This window comes from Conger conger, chromosome 16, assembly GCF_963514075.1.
Source record: "Conger conger chromosome 16, fConCon1.1, whole genome shotgun sequence".
In the NCBI taxonomy this organism is placed as follows: domain Eukaryota; kingdom Metazoa; phylum Chordata; class Actinopteri; order Anguilliformes; family Congridae; genus Conger; species Conger conger.
In genome coordinates this window covers 2593429-2620114 of record NC_083775.1, presented here as the reverse complement: position 1 = coordinate 2620114, position 26686 = coordinate 2593429, and the positions used below count along the sequence as shown (strand labels likewise).

At 40.8% G+C, this 26686-nt stretch overlaps 6 protein-coding genes across 6 annotated transcripts; all 6 read left to right on the top strand.

Annotated features, from left to right (window-relative positions):
- Positions 1-2416: 2416 nt before the first annotated feature.
- Positions 2417-3822, top strand: LOC133115365 (interferon a3-like). The gene is made up of 5 exons (XM_061225238.1): positions 2417-2551; positions 2634-2720; positions 3085-3234; positions 3316-3420; positions 3727-3822. Exons 1-5 carry the CDS (start codon positions 2417-2419, stop codon positions 3820-3822), a joined length of 573 nt encoding a protein of 190 aa, XP_061081222.1.
- A 1579-nt stretch (positions 3823-5401) lies between these two features.
- Positions 5402-7111, top strand: LOC133114922 (interferon alpha-4-like). The gene is made up of 5 exons (XM_061224613.1): positions 5402-5527; positions 5623-5709; positions 5821-5970; positions 6357-6467; positions 7007-7111. The coding sequence occupies exons 1-5, from the start codon at positions 5402-5404 to the stop codon at positions 7109-7111; spliced, it is 579 nt and encodes a 192-aa protein (XP_061080597.1).
- A 2887-nt stretch (positions 7112-9998) lies between these two features.
- LOC133114920 (interferon a3-like) lies at positions 9999-11290 on the top strand. Its single transcript, XM_061224612.1, has 5 exons — positions 9999-10133; positions 10216-10302; positions 10663-10812; positions 10894-10998; positions 11195-11290. Exons 1-5 carry the CDS (start codon positions 9999-10001, stop codon positions 11288-11290), a joined length of 573 nt encoding a protein of 190 aa, XP_061080596.1.
- Positions 11291-12773: 1483 nt separating this feature from the next.
- On the top strand, positions 12774-14715 carry LOC133114919 (interferon alpha-4-like). The gene is made up of 5 exons (XM_061224611.1): positions 12774-12899; positions 12995-13081; positions 13199-13348; positions 13729-13839; positions 14611-14715. Exons 1-5 carry the CDS (start codon positions 12774-12776, stop codon positions 14713-14715), a joined length of 579 nt encoding a protein of 192 aa, XP_061080595.1.
- Positions 14716-17974: 3259 nt separating this feature from the next.
- LOC133114918 (interferon a3-like) lies at positions 17975-19263 on the top strand. The gene is made up of 5 exons (XM_061224610.1): positions 17975-18109; positions 18189-18275; positions 18629-18805; positions 18860-18964; positions 19168-19263. The coding sequence occupies exons 1-5, from the start codon at positions 17975-17977 to the stop codon at positions 19261-19263; spliced, it is 600 nt and encodes a 199-aa protein (XP_061080594.1).
- A 1498-nt stretch (positions 19264-20761) lies between these two features.
- Positions 20762-25910, top strand: LOC133115193 (interferon alpha-4-like). The gene is made up of 5 exons (XM_061224982.1): positions 20762-20887; positions 20983-21069; positions 21187-21336; positions 25188-25298; positions 25806-25910. The coding sequence occupies exons 1-5, from the start codon at positions 20762-20764 to the stop codon at positions 25908-25910; spliced, it is 579 nt and encodes a 192-aa protein (XP_061080966.1).
- Positions 25911-26686: the final 776 nt, after the last annotated feature.

Genomic DNA, 26686 nt, shown 5'->3' with positions numbered 1-26686 from the left:
TGCTGTTTAGTACTACAATGATACACCGTAATGTTTGAAGAATCATTTTTAATGATGTTAAAATGATTAAGTCAGTCCTCACTGTGTGTCTGTTAAAACACATTGAGCTGCAAAGTACAGTTTGTTTTATGAAAGTGCAGAGGACACATAATCAGGTGTTCTTGCACAGAGAACACAGACTCCCCAGATTAATCTGTTTTATTTTAAACTAAAGATTTTTTAATGAGCAACTATTGACTCTGAATATTTCTTCAACATCATTGCTGCCAATACAAATTCACCCACGTAAAAGGGACGAGGAGGAAAAGAGACAAAAAATATTTCCTCAACATATGTTGACTCACCCTCTGCTTGTGTTTATTGTGCTTAAATTCCGGTTTAAAAATAAGTACAATAATTAAAAGTCATTGGTTGAAAATTGGCGCAATGGGTAGCACTGCCGCCTCACAGCAAGTAGGTCCTGGGTTCAAATCCCCGTCGCCCGGGGCCTCTCTGTGTGGAGTTTGCATGTTCTCCGCGTGTTCACGTGGGTTTCCTCCCACAGTCCAAAGACATGCAGGTTAGGCTGATTGGAGAGTCTAAATTGCCCGTGGGTATGAGTGTGTGAGTGAATGGTGTGTGTGTGTGCCCTGCAATGGACTGGCGACCTGTCCAGGGTGTATTCCTGCCCTTCCCCCAATGCATGCTGGGATAGGCAGCCCCCCTGCGACCCTGTTCAGGATAAGTGGGTTAGGATGATGAATGAATGAATTAATGAATGAATGGTTGAATGGTTGAAAATTGGTTTTTAATTGCCACAGCCAATGGGGTGGCACTTCAGCGCGTTCATAGAGAAGGGGCAGGGATAATCAGTGTTGTTTTCTGAGGGCGCTGTTGCTACTGCAATTCCTCTCTTTACCATTGGATGTCCGAAATTACCAATTGTACCTTTAATTTGAGCGTATTTACAGCCATATCGGGTGATCAGTGTGGGAATTACATGCCTTTTTCATACATTGAAAGGCCGAAAAGTAATTGTTGAACAGTTGGCTTCTCAGCCGTTTCTGATCAGTCAGGTGAATTCAATAGCTTCCTTGGTGCAGTCATAAGAACGCTTTCTGTATCTAGCCTTGATTCTTGGGTTCTGATTGCCTTTGAGGTCTGTGATCGGAGATTATCAGAATGAGGTCCAGAGTTGTGCCAATGACAGTCAAGGAAGCCCGTTGTCATCCGGGTAGAGTATTACTCAAATTACAGGATATGATCGCAAAATATGAAATCTCAAGAGAAGTTTAAACATTTACGCGTGGTCTGCATTTTACCACAATATTTTGGGTAGGACTTCATCAGAATTCTCGCGTAATGAAACTAACAACTTCAATCAACTGACACTGAATCAAACGTTACCTAAAGTTAATTTGAATCCAATTATAGCAGTCAAAAGAGAAAGTAATTTCCTTGGGGGAATTTACTCATGTTGGGCACTTTCCTTCTTCAATAGAATAGTTGTCCTATACTTGTTTTAAATACAGATCTCATAAAAATATACTTCCAACATATACAAGCTATGAGAAATTGTGTTCTCATTCGTAAGACGATAACTTGCATTCATATGAGTTACATTTGGCAATTCATAGAAGATCCAGGCTGTTCAGTTTTCCAACATCTAATTTAACGTCGAAAAGAAATGATTATTTAAATGACCTTATTGAAGGAATTCAAAGGGATTCTTGAAAATTCATTCAACGTAATATTAACAGAATTAATGATAAACTACACAGTTTGTGTTGGAGAGACAGCTTTCTGAGTTGTCCTATACGTGCATTAAATACAAATTCAAAAGAAATTCTCATAAAATAATATACCTCTTAATTTGAAAAGTTATGAGAAATTGTGTTCCCATTCGTAAGTCGATAACATAAATTCATATTAGTTACATGTGGCAGTTCATAGCAGATCCGGCCTGTTCAGTTTTCCAACATCAAATTTAATATCGAAAAAAGATCATTATTTAACAGACATTTAAAGCAGTGACGCGTGGTCTGCATTTTACCACAATATTTTGGGCAGGACTTCATCAGAATCCTCGCGTAATGAAACTAACCACTTTAATCAACTGACACTTAAGCAAACGTTACCTAACGTTAATTCGAATCCCATTATAGCAGACAAAAGAGAAAGTAATTTCCTCACGGGAATGTTTTAATAAATAATTAATACGACTCTATTCATTTTTTAAAAATTAAGAATTTTCCACTTTTAACCCCAAAGTTCCTACGCAGTAAGCTACTAAACCACATTAAAGAAAGTGGTTAAAAAAGTCCAAAAGAGCTCGATAAATATGGTGCCAATCAGCACTAGGCATCAGTTGCAACAGAAACGATCGCATTTCATTGATCTGCTCTACTGCACAAAGGCGCTCATTTAATCACTGAAAATGTGTTTGCTGAAGTTCTGGAGCATCTGCGCGGTTCTGCTCTTCTTGGACCACTCCGTCTCACTGCAATGCAAATGGACGCAGTATAAACTGGGGAAACTAAATGCAGAATGCATTCAGCTTCTGACCGACATGGTGAGGACAATTTAATATTCTATTGTCTCAATGGACTTCTCTGAGCTTTTCTGTGCCTATAATGGACACAATTCCCTTACAGGGCGGAAGTTTTCCAGCCGAGTGCCTGAAAGAAAACGTCAAACTCATGTTTCCAGAGGGTGCCTACGACACCACGAGCGAGCCTCAGGTAGTTTGGCAATCTCAGTAATTATATAAATGCAATATATGATTATGTGAATATGATCCGATGCAAGCCAGGATTCAATCAACACTCATGCTTAACTTTGACGAATAGGCCAAAAAAGAAATTCAAGAAGGCAACTATTTTTTATTGATGATGTTTAACGCGTTAAACGTTGCAATGGCACAATTCGCGAAGCTACTTAGGACCACAGACTCCAAGTACGTTTATTTGTATTTCAGTTGGGACAATTATTATTTTAACAAAGCCTTAGGCTATTTTATTTTGAAAGTGTGTGAAGAATTATACCACTGTCGAAACTGTTAATTGCTGTAATTTGGTTTACGCAAATCCATCATTTGTTTTCCAGAATTCTGATGCTGCATCAGTAGCTTATGATGCTCTGAGAGACGTGGAAAAGATCTTCCACAATGACCTGTCTTCCACAACTTGGGATCCTGAAAAGCTTGAGCTCTTGAAAAATCTGCTGTCCCGTCAAACTGAAAACTTGGAGCAATGCGTAAGTTTGCGGTTCTCAAGGTGTATTGTATACACATTCTATACGCCTTCCTGCATTCATTATCTTCTTTGTTTCATGAAGGTTGGAAGCAAGATTACATCATCCGGGGATGGAACGCGTCCCTCAGACGACAACGGGAGGCTGAAGTCATACTTTGAAAGGCTGAATACGCTTTTAAAAGAAAAGGTATCCAACCATGTTCAGCCTGACACACAACTCGAAATGTAAACTGTAAAATCCTTGAAATGAGGCATGTTTAACTCTTCTTATGCAAATTTGTATGCAACTATACCAATAACTGTCAATGCGCAAGACCATATTATTTTAATGAGAAAAAAATTCATTTACGGGCGGCACGGATGGTGGTCCAACCCCCTGCGACCCTGTTCAGGATAAGCGGGTTCGGAAAATGAATGAATGAATGAGTGAATGAATAAATTCAATTACGCATTAATATTGAAGCTGGACTTGTTTTCATCCAACGTTCCCTAGGGCCAGAGCGCATGCGCATGGGAGGTTGTGAGGAAGGAAGTTCGTCACAGCTTGGAGAAGCTCCAACAGTTTTTGGAAAGAAGAAAGAAACAGTGAGCGAAGCTACTCACCGGAGAACCACGGACTGATCCACAGAACATATGGGACTGCATCTGAACAAAATCCGTTTTGGGAAAACATTATTTGATCACTGATTTATTTATGTATTTATATAAATTTATTTTGTTATTTATGTGAAAATGCTCTTATACAACTCATTTTGCAAATAAATTTTGAATACTTTTTTCTAACTGTGGGATTTTGCGGCATATTATAAACTAATGCATATTTCCTGTGTATATAGTATCCTCCAAAATGATTCACATCCTCGACAGAAACGAAGAAAAAACAACAAAAGTACGCAGCTGTATTTCAGCTCTGTGGAATGTGAAATATTCTACGTGAATGATTATCTAGAATGAACAGAAATGAAACTTTTGTCATGAATATATTACCAGACATGTCACAGATATGCACAACCCTGGTTATGGTACTTGGGGCATCCTGCCTTTGCAACGACAACACGACGGGGTCATCTTACGTTGTGTTTAATGGGACTGGAAAACATATCGGAGGCACTGATCAATCCTCCACACATCATCATCCAAGACCATTTATAACCTTCGGTGTACACTTGCACACTGCTCTCCTATTCAAGTCTCTGCAGACTTCTCATCAGGTTCAAGTCCGCAAACAGAGGTGGACATTGGAAAACACGAATGAATGACGCGGTCTTCGTTGAGTCTAAGATACGCTACCAGACATGTTGGTGAAAGGTCCAACTCTTTCCAAGAGTGCAATTCCTTAGAATTTATTCAGGTTAAAAACAGCGCCAGGATCAATCGGTGCCAATTCACCCATGGGATCAAATCAAGGCTCCAGTACCATATTTCAACACAGGTGTCCATTGGTACAGGGAGACTCTACTGATGTTTACCTTCACACGTTGCGAGCGAAATATGCATTAGACAACATTATTATTGGGCAACAAAATAGGAGATAACGTTCTCTCTGAAGTCGCACCTCAATTACGTCACTGGAAAATGCAACTGTGGGACGTTTCCTGAGGCGCGCGCCCTTCGGTAATCGCGCCAAGCGGAGGCGTCCAAATGACAATGACATGAAAGTGAGTTCCGAAGCGCGGCGTTCATCGCAGTCTGTGGATTTAACCTGCCGGTCTTCAAGCGGCAATAACCCTGGTTGGGGATATCATGGCATGGGCCCAAAAGGATAGGCCTTCCTCATGGAATTATTCCATGGAAGTACCGAGAAAATAAATGAATTTAAAAAAAAACTCCCTCAGATGCGTCTTGTATATATCAAAAGGATGTGGAGGGGGACTCGAAAACGGAATCCCTGCGGTTTCTTCTCTGGTGAACTTTCCCAGATTCGTTCACTTAGGTTACATATTTGGCGAATAATTTTCACTTTTCATACACATGTATCTTTATCGTATAAAAACCGCAGGAGGACATGAGTTCGGGAGTCAGACCACATTGCGGGAAGATCAAGGACAGTCTATCACAAAGGTAACGAATCATTGTTTAATGATCATATTCATTGCGCTTTTTTCAAAGGACAAATGTTTGAATGTGTCAGTATTCTTTGGCTACAGGTCATCCATCACACCATGAACATGACACCCGAGAACAGCGCCTGGCTGTGCGCCCTGCTCTGTGTATCACAGGTTTTGAGTGCGCCGATAAATTGTCGTCTGGATGGAACCCGTATTAAGACGTGCTACAATCTTCTAAAAGACATGGTACATTTTAAAACATGTATTCTCATATCCTCTCTTAACCACGCTGACGTGAAGAAAGACTTATTGGTCATCCTTTCCTCATCTTTCTATTTTAGGGGGGCACTTTCCCAGGAGAATGCATCAATGAGAATGTCCTCATAACTTTTCCAGGGTCCGCTTTTGCGTCCAATGGAACCGCTGAGGTAAGAGCGCTCTCTCAAACCTGCGGCCTTCACCTGAGGCTGACGGAACGTCGCATTTAAGTCCACCTGCACCGCGCTCTTCCATCATGATGATCGCTTTCCCCACCACAGCAGAACGACAGCGTCCGGACTGCCGTTTATCAGACTCTGCACAGCATCAACTCCCTGTTTGAAAACCACGACTTACCGACGGAGTGGGATGAAATGAAGTTAGACGACTTTCAAAATATCATCAACGACCTTGTTGAGAAAAACAAATGTGTAAGTGCCCACTAAAATACTGAAATGTATTAATTATAGCTATTCCGTATATGTTTAGGCTACATTTGTCAGCTGTAGGCGTCACATATTCGTGAAATTGCCATGAACCTCCTGAGACCCATGCAGGAGAAAAAAAAGAGTATTTTACATAAAACAAGTTTTGGATGCAGTCAACATATATATATATATTTTTTTTTTTTTCAGTTTTAATTTGAGGTAAAATAGGAAATTTGCCATCTTTAATAGTTTATCTGGGTCAGATCCACGATTGTATTTGAAGTTTGATGGTGAAAATACAACAGGCAGTTAAGTCTGCTGTTATCTGAATTAAAAAACGATAAAAAAAAATAATGCGTCTGTTCGGTGGGTCGTGGATGCTAATTCAGCTGGAACGAAGCAAGCCAGAGAGTGACGGTTCTGACCACACCGACGTCTCTGCCAGAACTGCGACACTCAAAAACTATTTTGAGAGACTGACAGCGGTTTTACAAGAGAAGGTATGCTCAAAATCATACATTCACCAAACATTTGACATCATTTCCAATTAAACCAGTCTTGTTACAGTGAAAAAAGTGAGACGTTAGATCACCTTGAAAAAAACGTAAACACTCTGAAAACAGATCAGCGTGTGTAATTTTTGTAACACACGTCCACGTCAAGTTATAAGGACAACACATTTTCTGTTGCTTTCAACACAGTCTGTTAAAAATTATATTGGTAACACGTTAATTGTATATTTATATCATACAAGTAGTAACTTTAACACAAAATGTGTTTCAAGGAGCAGAAGAGTACAGTAACACAAGTGTGTCGAAAATGCATTTTGAGAGAGTTCAATGGCCACATTTAAAATCTTTCACCCGAGACAACTTGGATACATTTAAGTACGTATACTCGTTCATTTTTTTAATTCAATTTAACTAAGTTGAGTCCAATTCGAGTTTGTAGATGTGAGCACACGAAAAATAACGTCAATCCAACGTTTGAGGTTTTTCAGGGATACAGAAAATATTAACGGTCTCTCCTCTCTCCTCAGAACTCTTTCTGCGCGTGGGAAGTCGTGCGGAAGGAGCTTGTCCGCACCCTGCTTTTCATCCTCGAACACAAGTCAGACAGCTTGCTTTGGCCGAAAAGAACATGAGCTCCATGGATCTGACATCGACAGTGCCTTCAGTATTCATTTGAATATTTATGAATTTATTTATAGATTTATGTATTATTTTATTTATTCGTACAAACATGCGAAACATATATTTTCTTCAGTTTTCATGTATTTATTTACATTAATGTAAAACGTGTTTTCGACAGTATTTATTTATTTATTATTTATTTGCAAAATCTTTTATATTTACTAAACTTAATAAAGTGCATGAATTTCATTGTGAAGAGCCGGCTTTGTCATTGTTCTCACGGTGTGCGGTTGCCTGCAGAGCGGAAACATGAGCTCATGCTTGGAGTACAGGCTAGAGATAACATTTTGAGAGCGGAAGCACATTCTCAAATTGTCACTCATTTTTCCAATGGCATGATCACATAATTGATTTCAGATATTCATCAGGGGTCGATAGAAAATATCCAAGAAATAATATATGTCTGTACGTCACCTATTAGGTTCAGCACTATGAACAGTCCACTAGAACAAAACACAAGTCATATTTTAGCTCCCATTTGACGGTAAATCTTATTGCCATGCGTAAAAATAGAACCCTTGAATCTGCAGAATAGGATGGGTCACTTCAAATGCAGATACCTTTGGGGGAAATATGATTGAAAACCATAAGGACTGAAAATTGATGCTGTCGCGCACAACTCTCCATGAAGTTGCGAAGAGGGAGTCAACTCGCCTCGTTTCCGTGAATTTGGGTAAATCTTCTGTCCATATCTTTTAAAAAAGCACGTGGCGGAAACGCAAGAGCAATACCCACATATTTTTTTTTCCAAAACATTTCACGGCAACTCATTAAAAAACAAGAAATGGCAATTAGAGAATTAGTAGCCAACGAATTGAGTTGTTGCCATCAAAATTTTTCATTTTTAAGTGAAATAACCCGCATACAACGTAATGCATGTGACATTTCCGCTTTCGGTTTTCATTTCTCTTCTGGTTTCCTGTTTACAAATTCTACACTCCAGACACAGAGTGTCCGAATTCTGAATGGAAAAAGCTGACTGCGCTAAACCCTTCCGTTTAATCAAGAAAAAAATAATAATAAAAAGATTTTTAAAAATAATAAAACTGCTAGGAGATTAAAAGTCGCGGTGTTCAATATTATGACAACATACCAACCTACAGTCCAGTCCGAAAGCATTTGTACAGTGGTACAATTACTGCATTGCCTCTGTACTCCAGCATATTAGATTTTAAATGAAAAAAAAGGATATGAGATTGAAATAGAGTCTATTACCTTTAAAGGTACCATACGCAATATGTGTTAAACATTGATACAATACCATTGTAAATCCCTTCTTATCATTGAAAAAGAAGCTCACTCACATGACTCAGAGCCTGTGTGAACTGTCCTTAAATTCCGGTTTAAAAATATGTACAATAATTAAAACTCATTGGTTGAAAATTCGTTATAATTGCCACAGTCAATTATAATTGTCACAGTCAATTGCCACACGTCAGCGCGTTCACAGAGAAGGGGGAGGGATAAACAGTGTTGTTGTATGAGGGCGCTGTTGCAACTGCAATTCCTCTCTCTACCTTTGGATGTCCGAAATGACCTATCGTACCTTTAATTTGAGAGTATTTACAGTCATATCGGTGACCGGATTGGGAAAGCCTTTTTATACATTGAAAGGACGAAAAGTCATTGGACAGTTGGCTTCTCAGCCGTTTCTCATTAGATGAATTCAATAGCTTCCTTGGTGCAGGTATAAGAACGCTTTCTGTATCTATTCTTGATTCTTGGCTTCTGATTGTCTTTGAAGTCTGTGATTGGAGATTGTCAGAATGAGGGCCAGAGTTGCGCCAATGACAGTCAAGGAAGCCCGTTGTCATCCGGGTAGAGTATTACTGAAATTACAGGATATGATCGCAAAATATGAAATCTCAAGAGAAGTTTAAACATTTACGTGTGGTCTGCATTTTACCACAATATTTTGGGCAGGACTTCATCAGAATGCTCGCGAAATGAAACTAACAAGTTTAATCAACTGACACTTAACCTAACGTTAATTCGAATTCCATTGTAACAGACAAAAGAGAAAGAAATGTCCTGGGGGGAATTTACTCATGTTGGGCACTTTCCTCCTTCAAAAGAAAAATACATTTTCCTCGCACACCTGCATTCCAATTTAGACCACCAGAATAAACTACTTTACTTTTACTTTTTGATTCCGCATATCAAATGCAAAAAAATACAATAATAATAGTAGAAATATTATTAACATAATTAATGATGAACTGCACAGTTTTTGTTGGAGAGACAGCTTTCTGAGTTGTCCTATACCTGCATTAAATACAAATTCAAAAGAAATTCTCATAAAAAAATATACCTCTTCATTTGACAAGTTATGAGAAATTGTGTTCCCATTCGTAAGTCGATAACATAAATTCATATTTGTAACATGTGGCAGTTCATAGCAGTTCCGGCCTGCTCAGTTTTCCAACATCGAAAATATATCATGATTTAACAGACATTTAAAGCATTAACGCGTGGTGTGCATTTTACCACAATATTTTGGGCAGGACTTCATCAGAATCCTCGCGTAATGAAACTAACCACTTTAATCAACTGACACTTAAGCAAACGTTACCTAACGTTAATTCGAATCCCATTATAGCAGACAAAAGAGGAGGTAATTTCCTGACGGGAATGTTTTCATAAAGAATTAATACTACTCTATTCAAAAAAATAAAATAAAAACCCACTTTTAACCCCAAAGTTCCTATGCAGTAAGCTACTAAACCACATTAAAGAAAGTGGTTAAAAAAGTCCAAAAGAGCTCGATAAATATGGTGCCAATCAGCACTAGGCATCAGTTGCAACAGATACACACAAGCGCTCATTTAATCACTGAAAATGTGTATGCTGAAGTTCTGGAGCATCTGCGCGGTTCTGCTCTTCTTGGACCACTCCCTCTCACTGCAATGCAAATGGACGCAGTATAAACTGGGGAAACTAAATGCAGAATGCATTCAGCTTCTGACCGACCTGGTGAGGACAATTTAATATTGTTGTGTATTCATGGTCAACTCTGAGCTTTTCTGTGCCAATAATGAAAACAATTCCCTTACAGGGCGGAAGTTTTCCACCCGAGTGCCTGAAAGAAAACGTCAAACTCATGTTTCCAGAGGGTGCCTACGACACCACGAGCGAGCCTCAGGTAGTTTGGCAATCTCAGTAATTATATAAATGCAATATATGATTATGTGAATATGATCCGATGCAAGCCAGGATTCAATCAACACTCATCCTTAACTTTGACGAATAGGCCAAAAAACAAATTCAAGAAGGCAACCATTTATATTGATGATGTGTAACGCGTAAAACGTTCCGATGCCACAATCAGCGACTTAGGAGCACAGACTCCAAGTACGTTTATTTGTATTTCTGTTAGGAGAAATTATTATTTCAACAAAGCCTTAGGATATTTTATTTTGAAAGTGTGTGAAGAATTATATCGCTGTCGAAACTGTTTATTAGCTGTAATTTGTTTTACGCATATCCATCATTTGTTTTCTAGAATTCTGTTGTTGCATCAGTAGCATATGATGCTCTGAGAGACGTGGAAAAGATCTTCTACAATGACCTGTCTTCCACATCTTGGGATCCTGAAAAGCTTGAGCTCTTGAAAAATCTGCTGTCTCGTCAAACTGAAAACTTGGAGCAATGCGTAAGTACGCGGTCCTCACGGTGTATTGTATACACATCCAACACGCCTTCCTGCTTTCATTATCTTCTTTGTCTCATTAAGGTTGGAAGCAAGATGACATCCACCGGGGATGGAACGCGTCCCTCAGACGACAACGGGAGGCTGAAGTCATACTTTGAAAGGCTGAATACGCTTTTAAAAGAAAAGGTATCCAAACATGTTCATCCTAACCTACAAATGTCAACTGCATTATCCTAGAAATGTGGCCTGTTTAACTGTTTTTTTTACGCCAATATATATACAAATAACTGTCAATGCGCAATACCATTTTATTTTCATGAAAAATGAATTCAATTACGCATTAATATTGAAGCTGGACCTGTTTTCATCCAACGTTTCCTAGAGCCAGAGCGCATGCGCATGGGAGGTTGTGAGGAAGGAAGTTCGTCACAGCTTGGAGAAGCTCCAACTGTTTTTGGAAAGAAGAAAGAAACAGTGAGCGAGCTACTCACCGGAGAACCACGGACTGATCCACAGAACACTTGGGACTGCATCTGAACACAATTCGTTTTGGGAAAACATTATTTGATCACCGATTTATTTATGTATTTATATTAATTTATTTTGTTATTTATGTGAAAATTCTCTGATATCTGTTTTGCAAATAAATTATGAATACTTTTTCAAACTGTGGGATTTTGCGGCATATTATACACCAATGCATATTTCCTGCGTATATAGTATCCTCCAAAATGATTCACATCCTCGACAAAAACTAAGAAAAAACAACGAAAGTAGGGAGCTGTATTTCAGCTCTGTGGAATGTGAAATATTCTACGTGAATGAGTATCTAGAATGAACAGAAATTGAACCTTTGTCATGAATATATTAGCAGACATGTCACACATATGCACAACCCTGGTTATGGTACTTGGGGCATCCTCCCTTTGCAACGACAACACGACGGGGTCATCTTATGTTGTGTTTAATGGGACTGGAAAACATATCGGAGGCACTGATCAATCCTCCACACATCATCATCCAAGACCATTTATATCCTTCGGTGTACACTTGCACACTGCTCTCCAATTCAAGTCTCTCCCGACTATTCACCAGGTTCAAGTCCGCAAACAGAGGTGGAGATTGGAAAACACGAATAAATGATGCGGTTACCAGACATATTGCCGAAAGGTCCAGCCTAATGATAATTTATCTTTCCTTAATCGAGAATATTTTTTCTCGATTAAGGTTCATGATATTCACCTGCTATGAGAAAACTGACTTCATCAGCATACATATTCTATCGCAATGTCCCACAAAGGACAAAGGGACAATACCACCAAGTTCATATTTACATGCCATGGCATTAGATATAGGCCACAAACACCCATCTCTCCAACAGTAGCACTTCATCTCCGATGCATCTCCACCTCTCCCAGTTCTTTAGTTGTATCATTGGCCCTTCATTTCCGACTCAATTGATTTTCTGGGCTTCCACGGTTCCTGCTGGTGACGGCCTGGTTACGTAGAGGAACCATTTAATGAAACAAAGTTTCCCTCCGCTACCTGAAGCACAAGAACGTTTTATCAATAAAATATTTCATGGAAATAATGACCAAAAATAAAGCAAACTGCACCAGATGCACCGTCTATCTATTTTAACGTTAAGAAGGGGAACTGAACAACTCGAAAAGGGATGCCCTGCGGTTTCTTTGGTGAACCTTCCCAGTTACGTTCACTTTCATGAAATATGTGTTGAATTCTTTCACTTTTCATACACATGTATCTTTAAAGTATAAAAACCGCAGGAGGACATGAATTCGGGAGTCAGACCACATTGCGGGAAGATCAAGGACAGTCTACCACAAAGGTAACGAATTATTGTTTAATATGCTTCATAGTCATTGCGCTTCATTTTCCAGGGCCCAATATTTGAATGTGTCGATATTCTTTTGATACAGGTCATCCATCACACCATGAACATGACACCCGAGAACAGCGCCTGGCTGTGCGCCCTGCTCTGTGTGTCACAGGTTTTGAGTGCGCCGATAAATTGTCGTCTGGATGGAACCCGAATTCAAACCTGCTACAATCTTCTAAAAGACATGGTACATTTTAAAACATGTATTTTCATATCCTCTCTGAAGTTTGCTGACATGAAGAAAGACTTATTGGTCATCCTTTCCCCATCTTTCTATTTTAGGGGGGCACTTTCCCAGGAGAATGCATCAATGAGAATGTCCTCATAACTTTTCCAGGGTCCGCTTTTGCGTCCAATGGAACCGCTGAGGTAAGAGCGCGCTCTCAAACCTGCGGCCTTCACCTGAGGCTGACGGAACGAACATGTCGCATTTAAGTCCACCTGCACCGCGCTCTTCCATCATGATGATCCCTTTCCCCACCACAGCAGAACGACAGCGTCCGGACTGCCGTTTATCAAACTCTGCACAGCATCAACTCCCTGTTTGAAAACCACGACTTACCGACGGAGTGGGATGAATCTAAGTTAAACAACTTCCAAAATATCATCAACGGCCTGGTTGAAAAAAACAAATGTGTAAGTGACCACAAAAATAATGAAATGTTTTAACTATAGATATTCCGTATATATTTAGGCTGCATTTGTCAGCTGTAGCCGTCACATATTTTCATCATTCGTGAAATTGCCAATAACCTCCTGAGACCAATGCAGGAGGGAAAAAAATACATAATACGAGTTTCTTGGATGCAATCACAATATATATTTTACTTTTAGTCCTCGTTTGAGGTTCAATAGGAAATTTGCCATCTTTAATAATTTATCTGGGTCAGATCCACGATTGTATTTGAAGGTTGATAGTGAAAATACAATAGGCACTTAAGTCTGCTGTAATCTGTATGAAATAAGGATAAAAATAATAATGATTGTGTTCGGTGGGTCATGGATGATTATTTCAGGTGGGACGAAGCAAGCCAGGGAGTGACGGTTCTGACGACACGGACGTCTCTGCCAGAAGTGCGACACTCAGAAATTATTTTGAGAGACTGGCAGCGGTTTTACAAGAGAAGGTATGGTCGAAAGAATAAGAGAACACCACAAAATCATACATTCACCAAACATTTGACTTCATTTCCAATTAAACCAGTCTGTTACACTGAAAAAAGTGAGACGTTAGATCAGGGGTCTCCAACCCTGGTTCTGTAGGGCTACTGGGTCTGCTGGTTTTTCTTGTTACCCTGCACTTAACTGTGATCAACTGCTCTAATGGATTAATTAACTCACCTCACCTGGTTACCTGGGTGTCAACGGGTGCTGATTTTAAGGTGAAAACAAAAACCAGCAGACCCAGTAGCCCTCCAGGACCAGGGTTGGAGACCCCTGCGCTAGATCAACTTGAAAAAACCGAATTCACTCTGAAAACAGAACAACGTGGGATTTTGTAACACACGTCCGTGTCTAGACATAAGTACAACACATTTTCTGTTGCTTTCAACACAGTCTGTTAAAAATTCCATTTGTAACACGTGAATTGTATATTCGTATCATACAAGTAGTAACTTTAACACAAAATGTGTTTCAAGGAGCAGAAGAGTATAGTAACACAACAAGTGTGTAGAAAATGCATTTTGAGAGTGTTCAATGGCCACATTTAAAATCTTTCATCCGAGACAACTAGCTTCCATTTAAGTACGTATACTCGTTCATTTTTTAAATTCAATTTAACTAACTTGAGTCCAATTCGAGTTTTAAGATGTGAGCACACGAAAAATAACGTCAATCCAACGTTTCAGGTTTTTCAGTGATACAGAAAATATTAACGGTCTCTCCTCTCTCCTCAGAACTCTTTCTGCGCGTGGGAAGTCGTGCGGAAGGAGCTTGTCCGCACCCTGCTTTTCATCCTCGAACACAAGTCAGACAGCTTGCTTTGGCCGAAAAGAACATGAGCTCCATGGATCTGATATCGACAGTGCCTTCAGTATTAATCTGAATATTCATGAATTTATTTATTGATTTATGTATTATTTTATTTATTCGTACAAACATGCGAAACATATATTTTCTTCTGTATTAATATATTTATTTACATAAATGAAAAACGTACTACTGTATTTATTTATTTCTTATTTATTTGCAAAATCTTTTATATTTCCTAAACTTAATAAAGTGCATGAATTTCATTGTGAAGAGCCGGCTTTGTCATTGTTCTCACGGTGTGCGGTTGCCTGCAGAGCGGAAACATGAGCTCAGCCTAGAGATGCCATTTTGAGAGCAGAAAGACATTCTCAAATTGTCACTCATTTTTCCAATGTCATGATCATATAATTCATTTCAGATACTCATAATCAGCGGTCGATAAAAAAGATCAATGAAATAACATAAGTCTCTTCGTACGGGAGCTAAGTTTCAGCACGATGAACAGTTTACAGGAACAAACCTACATTTTAGATGCCGTCTATTCTTCGAATATGCAGAAAAGGATGGGTCACTTCAAATGCAAATATTTTTGGGGGAAATATGAATGAAAACCATAAGGACTAAAAATTGATGCTGTCGCGCACAACTCTCCATTAAGTTGCGAAGAGGGAGTCAACTCGCTCCGATTCCTTGAATTTGGGTAAATCTTCTGTCCATATCTTTTAAAAAAGCACGTGGGGGAAACGCAAGAGCAATGCACAAATATTTTTTCACGGCAACAAATTACAAAACATGAAATGGCAATTAGAGAACAAGTAGCCAACGAATCGAGTGTTGCCATCAAAAATGTTAATTTTGAAATCAAATAAGCCACATACAACGTAATGCATGTGACATTTCCGCTTTCGGTTTCTATTTCTCTTCTGGTTTCCCGTTTCCAAATTCTACACTCCGAACACGGAGTGGCCGAATTCTGAATGGAAAAAGCTGACTGCGCTAAACCCTTCCGTTTAATCAATTAAAAAACTGCAAGGAGATTAATAGTGGCGCTGTTCAATATTACGACAACATACCAACCTACTGTCCAGTCCAACAGCATTTGTAGTGGTACAATTACTTTTTTGCCTCTGTACTCCAACATATTAGATTTGAAGTGAAACAAAGTATATGAGATTGCAATAGAGTCTATCACCTTTAAAGGCACCAGAGGCAAGATTTGTGTAAAACATTGATACAAGACCAATCCCTTCCTATCAACGAAAAAGAGGCTCACTGGCATGTTGACTCATCCTCTGCTTGTGTTTATTGTCCTTAAATTCCGGTTTAAAAATATGTACAATAATTAAAATTCATTGGTTGAAAATTGGTTCTAATTGCCACAGCCAATGGGGTGGCACGTCAGCGCGTTCACAGAGAAGGGGGAGGGATAAACAGTGTTGTTGTTTGAGGGCGCTGTTGCTACTGCAATTCCTCTCTTTACCATTGGATGTTCGAAATTACCAATTGTACCTTTAATTCGAGCGTATTTACAGCCATATCGGGTGATCCGTGTGGGAATTACATTACTTATTCATACATTGAAAGGACGAAACAGGGCGGCCTGTAGCATAGTGGTTAAGGTAAATGACTGGGACACTCAAGGTCGGTGGTTCTAATCCCGGTGTAGCCACAATAATATCTGCACAGCCGTTGGGCCCTTGAGCAAGGCCCTTAACCCTGCATTGCTCCAGGGGAGGATTGTCTCCTGCTTAGTCTAATCAACTGTACGTCGCTCTGGATAAGAGCGTTTGCCAAATGCCAATAACGTAACGAAAAGTAATTGGACAGTTGGCTTCTCAGCCGTTTCTGATTAGTCAGGTGAATTCAATAGCTTCCTTGGTGCAGGTATAAGAACGCATTCTGTATCTAGCCTTGATTCTTGGCGTCTGATTGTCTTTGAAATCTATGATCGGTGATATGATCGCAAAATATGAAATCTCAAGAAAAGTTTAAACATTTTCGTGTGGTCTGCATTTTACCACAATATTTTGGGCAGAACTTCATCTGAACGCTAAGGTAATATTAGTTACCTATTAGTTTAATCAACTGATACTTACTCAAACGTTACCTAACGTAAATTCGAATCCCATTATAGCAGTCAAAAGAGAAAGTAATTTCCTGGGGGGTATTTACTCATGTTAGGCACTTTCCTTCTTCAATAGAAACGGCCTTTTCCTCGCACATCTGCATTGTAATTTACACCACCAGAATAAATAACTTTTCTTATTATAATAACTGTATAAATAGGATGAATATTATCAATAAAATGATAATACAATGACAACCTGCGCAATTTCTGCTGGAGAAAAAGTTGTCCTATACTTGTTTTAAATACAAATCTCATAAAAATATACCTCAAACATAGATGAGCTATGAGAAATTGTGTTCTCATTCGTAAGACGACAACTTACATTCATCTGAGTTACATTTGGCAATTCATAGAAGATCCAGCCTGTTCAGTTTTCCAACATCTAATTTAACGTCGAAAAGAAATGATTATTTAAATGACCTTTTTGAAGGAATTCTTAAAGATTCGTTCAACGTCGTGTGTCTATTCATATATAGTAGAAATATTATTAACATAATTAATGATGAACTGCACAGTTTTTGTTGGAGAGACAGCTTTCTGAGTTGTCCTTTACCTGCATGAAATACAAATTCAAGAGAAATTCTCATAAAAAAATATACCTCTTCATTTGACAAGTTATGAGAAATTGTGTTCCCATTCGTAAGTCGATAACATAAATTCATATTTGTAACATGTGGCAGTTCATAGCAGTTCCGGCCTGTTCAGTTTTCCAACATCAAATTTACCATCGAAAATATATCACGATTTAACAGACATTTAAAGCATTAACGCGTGGTCTGCATTTTACCACAATATTTTGGGCAGGACTTCATCAGAATCCTCGCGTAATGAAACTAACCACTTTAATCAACTGACACTTAAACAAACGTTACCTAACGTTAATTCGAATCCCATTACAGCAGACAAAAGAGAAAGTAATTTCCTCACGGGAATGTTTTAATAAATAATTAATACTACTCTATTCATAAAAATGAAATAAAAACCCACTTTTAACCCCAAAGTTCCTACGCAGTAAGCTACTAAACCGCATTAAATAAAGTGGTTAAAAAAATGTCCAAAAGAGCTCGATATGTGGTGCCAATCAGCAATAGTTGCAACAGAAACAATCGCATTTCCTTGATCTCCTCTACTGCACACAAGCGCTCATTTAATCACTGAAAATGTGTATGCTGAAGTTCTGGAGCATCTGTGCGGTTCTGCTCTTCTTGGACCACTCCGTCTCACTGCAATGCAAATGGACGCAGTATAAACTGGGGAAACTAAATGCAGAGTGCATTCAGCTTCTGACCGACATGGTGAGGACAATTTAATATTCGATTCTATTCTACTTCTCTGAGCTTTTCTGTGCCTATAATGGACACAATTCCCTTACAGGGCGGAAGTTTTCCAGCCGAGTGCCTGAAAGAAAACGTCAAACTCATGTTTCCAGAGGGTGCCTACGACACCACCAGCGAGCCTCAGGTAGTTTGGCATTCTCAGGAATTATATAAATGCAATATATGATTATGTGAATATGATCCGATGCAAGCCAGGATTCAATCAACACTCATCCTTAACTTTGACGAATAGGCCAAAAAAGAAATTCAAGAAGACAACTATTTTTTATTGATGATGTTTAACGCGTTAAACGTTGCAATGGCACAATTCGCTCAGCTACTTAGGAGCACAGACTCTCAGTACGTTTATTTGTATTTCAATTGGGACAATTATTATTTTAACAAATTTTATTTTGAAAGTGTGTGAAGAATTATACCGCTGTCGAAACTGTTTATTGTTGTAATTTGTTTTGCGCAAATCCATTATTTGTTTTCCAGAATTCTGATGCTGCATCAGTAGCACATGATGCTCTGAGAGACGTGGAAGAGATCTTCCACAATGACCTGTCTTCCACATCTTGGGATGCTGAAAAGCTTGAGCTCTTGAAAAATCTGCTGTCCCGTCAAACTGAAAACTTGGAGCAATGCCTAAGTATGCGGTTCTCACGGTGTATTGTATACACATCCTACACGCCTTCCTGCATTCATTATCTTCTTTGTTTCATGAAGGTTGGAAGCAAGATTACATCATCCGGGGATGGATCGCGTCCCTCAGACGACAACGGGAGGCTGAAGCCATACTTTGAAAGGCTGAATACGCTTTTAAAAGAAAAGGTATCCAAACATGTTCATCCTAACATACAAATGTCAACTGCATTATCCTAGAAATGTGGCCTGTTTAACTGTTCCTGTGGTAATTTACGCAAATATATATACTAATAACTGTCAATGCGCAATACCATTTTATTTTCATGAAAAATAAATTCAATTACGCATTAATATTGAAGCTGGACCTGTTTTCATCCAACGTTTCCTAGAGCCAGAGCGCATGCGCATGGGAGGTTGTGAGGAAGGAAGTTCGTCACAGCTTGGAGAAGCTCCAACTGTTTTTGGAAAGAAGAAAGAAACAGTGAGCGAAGCTACTCACCGGAGAACCACGGACTGATCCACAGAACACATGGGACTGCATCTGAACAAAATTCGTTTTGGGAAAACATTATTTGATCACTGATTTATTTATGTATTTATATTAATTTATTTTGTTATTTATGTGAAAATTATCTTATATAATCTGTTTTGCAAATAAATTATGAATACTTTTTCAAACTGTGGGATTTTGCTGCATATTATACACGAACGCATATTTCCTGCGTATATAGTATCCTCCAAAATGATTCACATCCTCGACAAAAACGAAGAAAAAACAACGAAAGTACGGAGCTGTATTTCAGCTCTGTGGAATGTGAAATATTCTACGTGAATGATTATCTAGAATGAACAGAAATTGAACTTTTGTCATGAATATATTACCGGACATGTCACACATATGCACAACCCTAGTTATGGTACTTGGGGCATCCTCCTTTTGCAACGACAACACGACGGGGTCATCTTATATTGTGTTTAATGGGACTGGAAAACATATCGGAGGAACTGATCAATCCTCCACACTCATCATCATTAAAGACCATTTATATCCTTCGGTGGACACTTGCACACTGCTCTCCAAATCATCAGGTTAAAGTCCGCAAACGGAGGTGGACACTAACACCAATTCATTATTCGGTTTGCGTTGAGTAAGATACGCTACCAGACATATTGCTGAAAGGTCCAGTCTAATCATAATTTATCTTTCCTTAATAGAGAATGTTTTTTCTTCTCTTAAGGTTCATGATATGTATCGGATATTGGAGAACGGACTTTATCAGCATACATCTTCAATCGCAATGTCGCACAAACAAGGACAATACCACATTAATAGTTCATATTTACATGCCATGACATTAGATATAGGCCACAAACACCCATCTCTCCAACTGTAGCATATCATCTCCGGTGCATCTTCACCTCTCCCAGTTCTTTCATGGGATCCTTGGCCCTTCAAATTCGACTCGAGAAACCTTCTCCAACGGTTCATGGGCTTACACGGTTCCTGTTAGTGACGGCCTGGTTACGTAGTGGAACCAGTTAATGAAACAAAGTTTCCCTCCGCTACGTGAAGCACAAGAACGTTTTATCAATCAAATATTTCATGGAAATAATGACCAAAAATAAAACAAACTGCACCAGATGCACCTTCTATCTATTTTACGCTTAAGAAGAGGAACTGAACAACTCGAAAAGGGATGCCCTCCGGTTTCTTTGGTGAACCTTCCCAGTTACGTTCACTTTCATGAAATATGTGTTGAATTCTTTCACTTTTCATACACATGTATCTTTAAAGTACAAAACCCGCAAGAGGACATGAGTTCGGGAGTCAGACCACATTGCGGGAAGATCAAGGACAGTCTACCACAAAGGTAACGAATTATTGTTTTATATGCTTCATAGTCATTGCGCTTCATTTTCCAGGGCCCAATATTTGAATGTGTTGATATTCTTTTGATACAGGTCTTCCATCACATCATGAACATGACACCCGAGAACATCGCCTGGCTGTGCGCCCTGCTCTGTGTGTCACAGGTTTTGAGTGCGCCGATAAATTGTCGTCTGGATGGAACCCGAATTCAGACCTGCCACAATCTTCTAAAAGACATGGTACATTTTAAAACATGTATTTTCATATCCTCTCTGAAGTTTGCTGACATGAAGAAAGACTTATTGGTCATCCTTTCCCCATCTTTCTATTTTAGGGGGGCACTTTCCCAGGAGAATGCATCAATGAGAATGTCCTCATAACTTTTCCAGGGTCCGCTTTTGCGTCCAATGGAACCGCTGAGGTAGGAGCGCGCTCTCAAACCTGCGGCCTTCACCTGAGGCTGAGGGAACGAACATGTCGCATTTAAGTCCACCTGCACCGCGCTCTTCCATCATGATGATCCCTTTCCCCACCACAGCAGAACGACAGCGTCCGGACTGCCGTTTATCAAACTCTGCACAGCATCAACTCCCTGTTTGAAAACCACGACTTACCGACGGAGTGGGATGAATCTAAGTTAAACAACTTCCAAAATATCATCAACGGCCTGGTTGAAAAAAACAAATGTGTAAGTGACCACTAAAATACGTTAGGGCTTGAGCCACGTTGTTTGTCTATTACCTGTTAATCACTTCTACTGGTTGCATACCCGTAGAGTGATTGAACATTCGTCTTAAGTAACTTAAATAGCTGTGGAATTTATCAGTAGATTAGCTTTGATTTGGTATTGCTTGTGAGCAATTGTAGGCCATTTAAATAGGCGTGTCAGAGCGACGCTAGCATCGCTCCATCCCCGTTTGTGATGTTATGTTTCACCCCATCCCAGTCTGCTCTCTGCCTCGAAGACCCCCCCTGCGACGTGGGCCTCCGTCGGAACCCCTCAAACCTCAGCTATCCCCCGCTGACCCCCTTTGAGGACTTTGCTGTCACAGGGGGACTATGGAACTGCCAGTCTGCCACTCGGAAGGCTGACTTCATCCCTGCGCATGCCTCCCTCCAGTCCCTACAATTCCTTGCCCTAACTGAGACCTGGATCACACCTGACAACACCGCCACTCCCGCTGCCCTCTCATCCTACTTCTCCTTCTCGCACACTCCCCGGCCTTCCGGCCGTGGCGGTGGTACTGGTCTTTTAATTTCCCCCTCGTGGAAATTTTCTGTTCTCCCCCTCTCTGACCTGTCCATATCCACTTTTGAATTCCATTCTGTTGCAGTATCCTACCCTACTAACCTTTTCATTGCAGTTATCTACCATCCTCCAGGGCCCTGGGAAACTTCCTTGATGAGCTAGACACCCTTCTCAGCTCCTTCCCCGAGGATGGCACCCCACTGATTCTCCTTGGAGACTTCAACATCCACCTAGAAGCCTCCCAGTCTGCTGCCTTCCTACCGCTAATCCACTCCTTCGGCCTCTCCCTGCAACACTCTCCTCCAACCCACAAGGCGGGCAATGTCCTAGACCTTGTCTTTGTAAGGAACTGCTCATGCTCCGATTTCACGGTTACCCCTCTGCATACATCTGATCACCACTTCATCTCATTCTCCCTCCCTCTTCCTCCCCATCCTCCTCCCCCTCCTCCCACCCACACTTCCTCAGCCCGCCGTAACCTCCGCTCCCTCTCACCCTCTTCCTTTGCCAGCACCGTCACCGCCTCACTCCCCCCTCTCGAATCCTTCTCCAAACTCCCCGCTGACTCTGCATCTGCCACCCTCCTTTCATCTCTCTCCTCCGCCTTTGACTCTCTCTGTCCCCCTGTCTCAAAACCACCTCGCACATCCCCTCCCAGTCCTTGGATATCTGACACCCTCCGTACCTCCAGGGCCAGCCTCCGCGCAGCGGAGAGGAAGTGGGGGAAATCCAGAGACGCTTCCGACCTCATGACTTACCAGTCTCTCCTGGCGGCATTCTCTTCCGATGTCACTGCCGCCAAAGCAAAATACTATCAAACGCAAATTCAGAACTCTGCTTCTAACCCCCGGAAACTTTTCTCCATTTTCTCCTCTCTCCTCAACGCACCGCCTCCTCCTCCTCAGTCCTCCTTCGCTGCTGATGACTTTGCTGATTTCTTCGATGAGAAGGTCACAGTCATCCGCAGATCCTTTACAACCACCGCCCCCCTCACTGTGCCCTTCCCCCCCTCTAGGCCCATCCCTTCCTTTTCCACTTTCTCCCCCCTTACGGACTCTGATGTTTCTCAACTCCTGCTCTGCCACCGCCCTACAACCTGTGCCCTTGACCCTATCCCCTCTTCTCTTCTCCAAACTATCACACCTGACATTCTCCCATTTGTCACCTCCCTTGTCAACTCCTCCCTGTCTTCCGGCTGTTTTCCGGCATCCTCCAAGAGGGCCCACATCACTCCGCTGCTAAAAAAGCCTACCCTGGATCCCTCCATCATCCAGAACTACCGCCCGGTATCTCTTCTTCCTTTCCTTTCTAAAATTATAGAACGAGCCGCTTCTACTCAACTTTCTTCCTTCTTTTCTAACAACAACCTGCTAGACCCCCATCAGTCTGGCTTCAGATCGGGCCACTCGACAGAGACTGCGCTCCTCTCCGTCAGTGAGTCACTTCATGCCGCACGAGCAGCCTCCCTCTCCTCTATCCTCATTCTTCTAGATCTCTCTGCTGCCTTCGACACTGTGGATCACTCCATCCTCCTGTCTGCCCTGTCAGCAACGGGCATCTGTGGCACAGCCCTGGACTGGATTGAGTCCTACCTCTCTGGTCGCTCCTTCCAGGTTGCCTGGGCTGGTTCGGTATCGACACCTCGGTCCCTCGCCACAGGAGTTCCCCAGGGCTCAGTCCTTGGCCCACTTCTTTTTTCTCTCTACACTCGCTCCCTTGGCCCTGTGATCACTACACATGGGCTATCCTACCACTGCTATGCGGACGATACCCAACTCTTCGTCTCGTTCCCGCCATCTGATACGCAGGTTTCAGCCCGTATCTCTGCTTGCCTGAGGGACATCCAGAGCTGGATGGACAACCACCATCTAAAGCTCAACCCAGGTAAAACTGAAATGATATTCATCCCTGCTAATACCTCTCCCCATCTGGATCTCTCCATTTCTCTCGGGGATACCACACTCGCGCCGTCACCCAGTGCAAGGAACCTCGGCGTGGTGATGGACAGCAGACTGTCCCTTTCCGAGAACATTGGGGCGGTGACCCGGTCTTGCAGGTTCTTCCTATACAACATACGGAGAATCCGCCCCTTTCTTACCCCCTACTCGACCCAGCTCCTGGTCCAAGCGATGGTTCTGTCCCGCCTGGACTACTGCAATTCCCTCTTGGCTGGCCTCCCAGCGTCCGCCATCAGACCCCTCCAACTCATCCAGAATGCAGCAGCTCGTCTGGTCTTCAACCTTCCCAAATACTCACACGTCACCCCCCTGCTTACTTCCCTCCACTGGCTGCCTGTCATGGCTCGCATCAAATTCAAAACATTGGTGCTAGCCTTCCAAGCAGTTAAAGGGTCTTCCCCAGCTTATCTGCAAAAAATCATCAGACCCTACACCCCTGCCAGACCTCTTCGTTCAGCCTCCACAGGCCGCTTGGCACCTCCCCCTCTCAGAACCTCCACCTCACGCTCACGACTACTGTCTGTTCTGGCTCCACGGTGGTGGAACGAACTCCCCGTTGAGGTCAGAACTATAGAATCTCTCCCCACCTTCAAGCGCAAGCTGAAGACACACCTCTTCAAGCAGCACCTCTCCCCATCCCTCCCTACCTCCCTGTGAACCTTAATTGTTGTCTCTGTGACTTGCTTTGTGTATCGGTATTTTTAGTTGGCTAGGTAAGCAGTGTTTGGATAGTTAACTTTGGTCACTTTTGCTCTGTTTGTTTGTTCAAAAAAAAAAAAAAAAAAAAAAAAAATGGCCCTTGTCCTTATCTTTGTTGTACAGGTAGCAGTTGAAATTGTACTTCCCTCTAGGGTCTTTCAGCGAACTTATCCCTGGTTATGGGTATGCACTTTGTTGTACGTCGCTCTGGATAAGAGCGTCTGCCAAATGCCAATAATGTAATGTAACGTAATGTAATGTAAAAAATACTGAAATGTATTAACTATAGCTATTCCGTATATATATAGGCTACATTTGTTAGCTGTAGGCGTCACATATTTTGATCATTCTTGAAATTGCCATTAACCTCCTGAGACCAATGCAGGAGGAGGAAAAAAATACATAATACAAGTTTCTTGGATGCAATCATAATATATATTTTACTTTTAATCCTCGTTTGAGGTTCAATAGGAAATTTGCCCTCTTTAATAATTTATCTGGGTCCAGATCCACGATTGTATTTGAAGGTTGATAGTGAAAATACAATAGGCACTTAAGTCTGCTATAATCTGTATGAAATAAGGATAAAAATAATAATGATTGTGTTCGGTGGGTCATGGATGATTATTTCAGGTGGGACGAAGCAAGCCAGAGAGTGACGGTTCTGACCACGCCGACGTCTCTGCCAGAACTGCGACACTCAGAGATTATTTTGAGAGACTGGCAGCGGTTTTACAAGAGAAGGTATGGTCGAAAGAATAAGAGAACACCACAAAATCATACATTCACCAAACATTTGACTTCATTTCCAATTAAACCATTCTTGTTACAGTGAAAAAAGTGAGACGTTAGATCAACTTGAAAAAACCGAATTCACTCAACAGATTAACGTGGGATTTTTTAACACCCGTCCGTGTCTAGACATGAGGACAACACATTTTCTGTTGCTTTCAACACAGTCTGTTAAAAATTCAATTTGTAACACGTGAATTGTATATTTGTATCATACAAGTAGTAACTTTAACAGAAAATGTGTTTCAAGGAGCAGAAGAGTATAGAAACACAACAAGTGTGTAGAAAATGCATTTTGAGAGTGTTCAATGGCCACATTTAAAATCTTTCATCCGAGACAACTAGCTTCCATTTAAGTACGTATACTCGTTCATTTTTTTGATTCAATTTAACTAAGTTGAGTCCAATTCGAGTTTTCAGTGATACAGAAAATATTAACGGTCTCTCCTCTCTCCTCAGAACTCTTTCTGCGCGTGGGAAGTCGTGCGGAAGGAGCTTGTCCGCACCCTGCTTTTCATCCTCGAAAAAAAGTCAGACAGCTTGCTTTGGCCGAAAAGAACATGAGCTCCATGGATCTGACATCGACAGTGCCTTCAGTATTAATTTGAATATTCATGAATTTATTTATTGATTTATCTATTATTTTATTTATTCGTACAAACATGCGAAACATATTTTCTTCTGAATTCATATATTTATTTCCATTAATGTAAAACGTGTTTTCTACTGTATTTATTTATTTCTTATTTATTTGCAAAATCTTTTATTTTTCCTAAACTTAATAAAGTGCATGAATTTCATTGTGAAGAGCCTGCTTTGTCATTGTTCTCACGGTGTGCGGTTGCCTGCAGAGCGGAAACATGAGCTCATGCCTGTATGACAGCCTAGAGATGCCATTTTGAGAGCGGAAGGACATTCTCAAATTATCACTCATTTTTCCATCATATAATTCATTTCAGATACTCATAATAGAAAAAAAAAAAGATCAATGAAATAACATAAGTCTCTTCGTACGGGAGCTAAGTTTCAGCACGATGAACAGCTTACAGGAACAAAGCTACACACGTCATATTTTAGTTGCCATCTACTCTTCTATGCCGGAGAACCCTCGATTCTGCAGAAAAGGATGGGTCACTTCAAATGCAGATACTTTTTGGGGAAATATGAATGAAAACCATAAGGACTGAAAATTGATGCTGTCGCGCACAACTCTCCATGAAGTTGCGAAGAGGGAGTCAACTCGCTCCGATTCTTTGAATTTGGGTAAATCTTCTGTCCATATCTTTTAAAAAAGCACGTGGGGGAAACGCAAGAGCAATGCACACATATTTTTGCCAAAA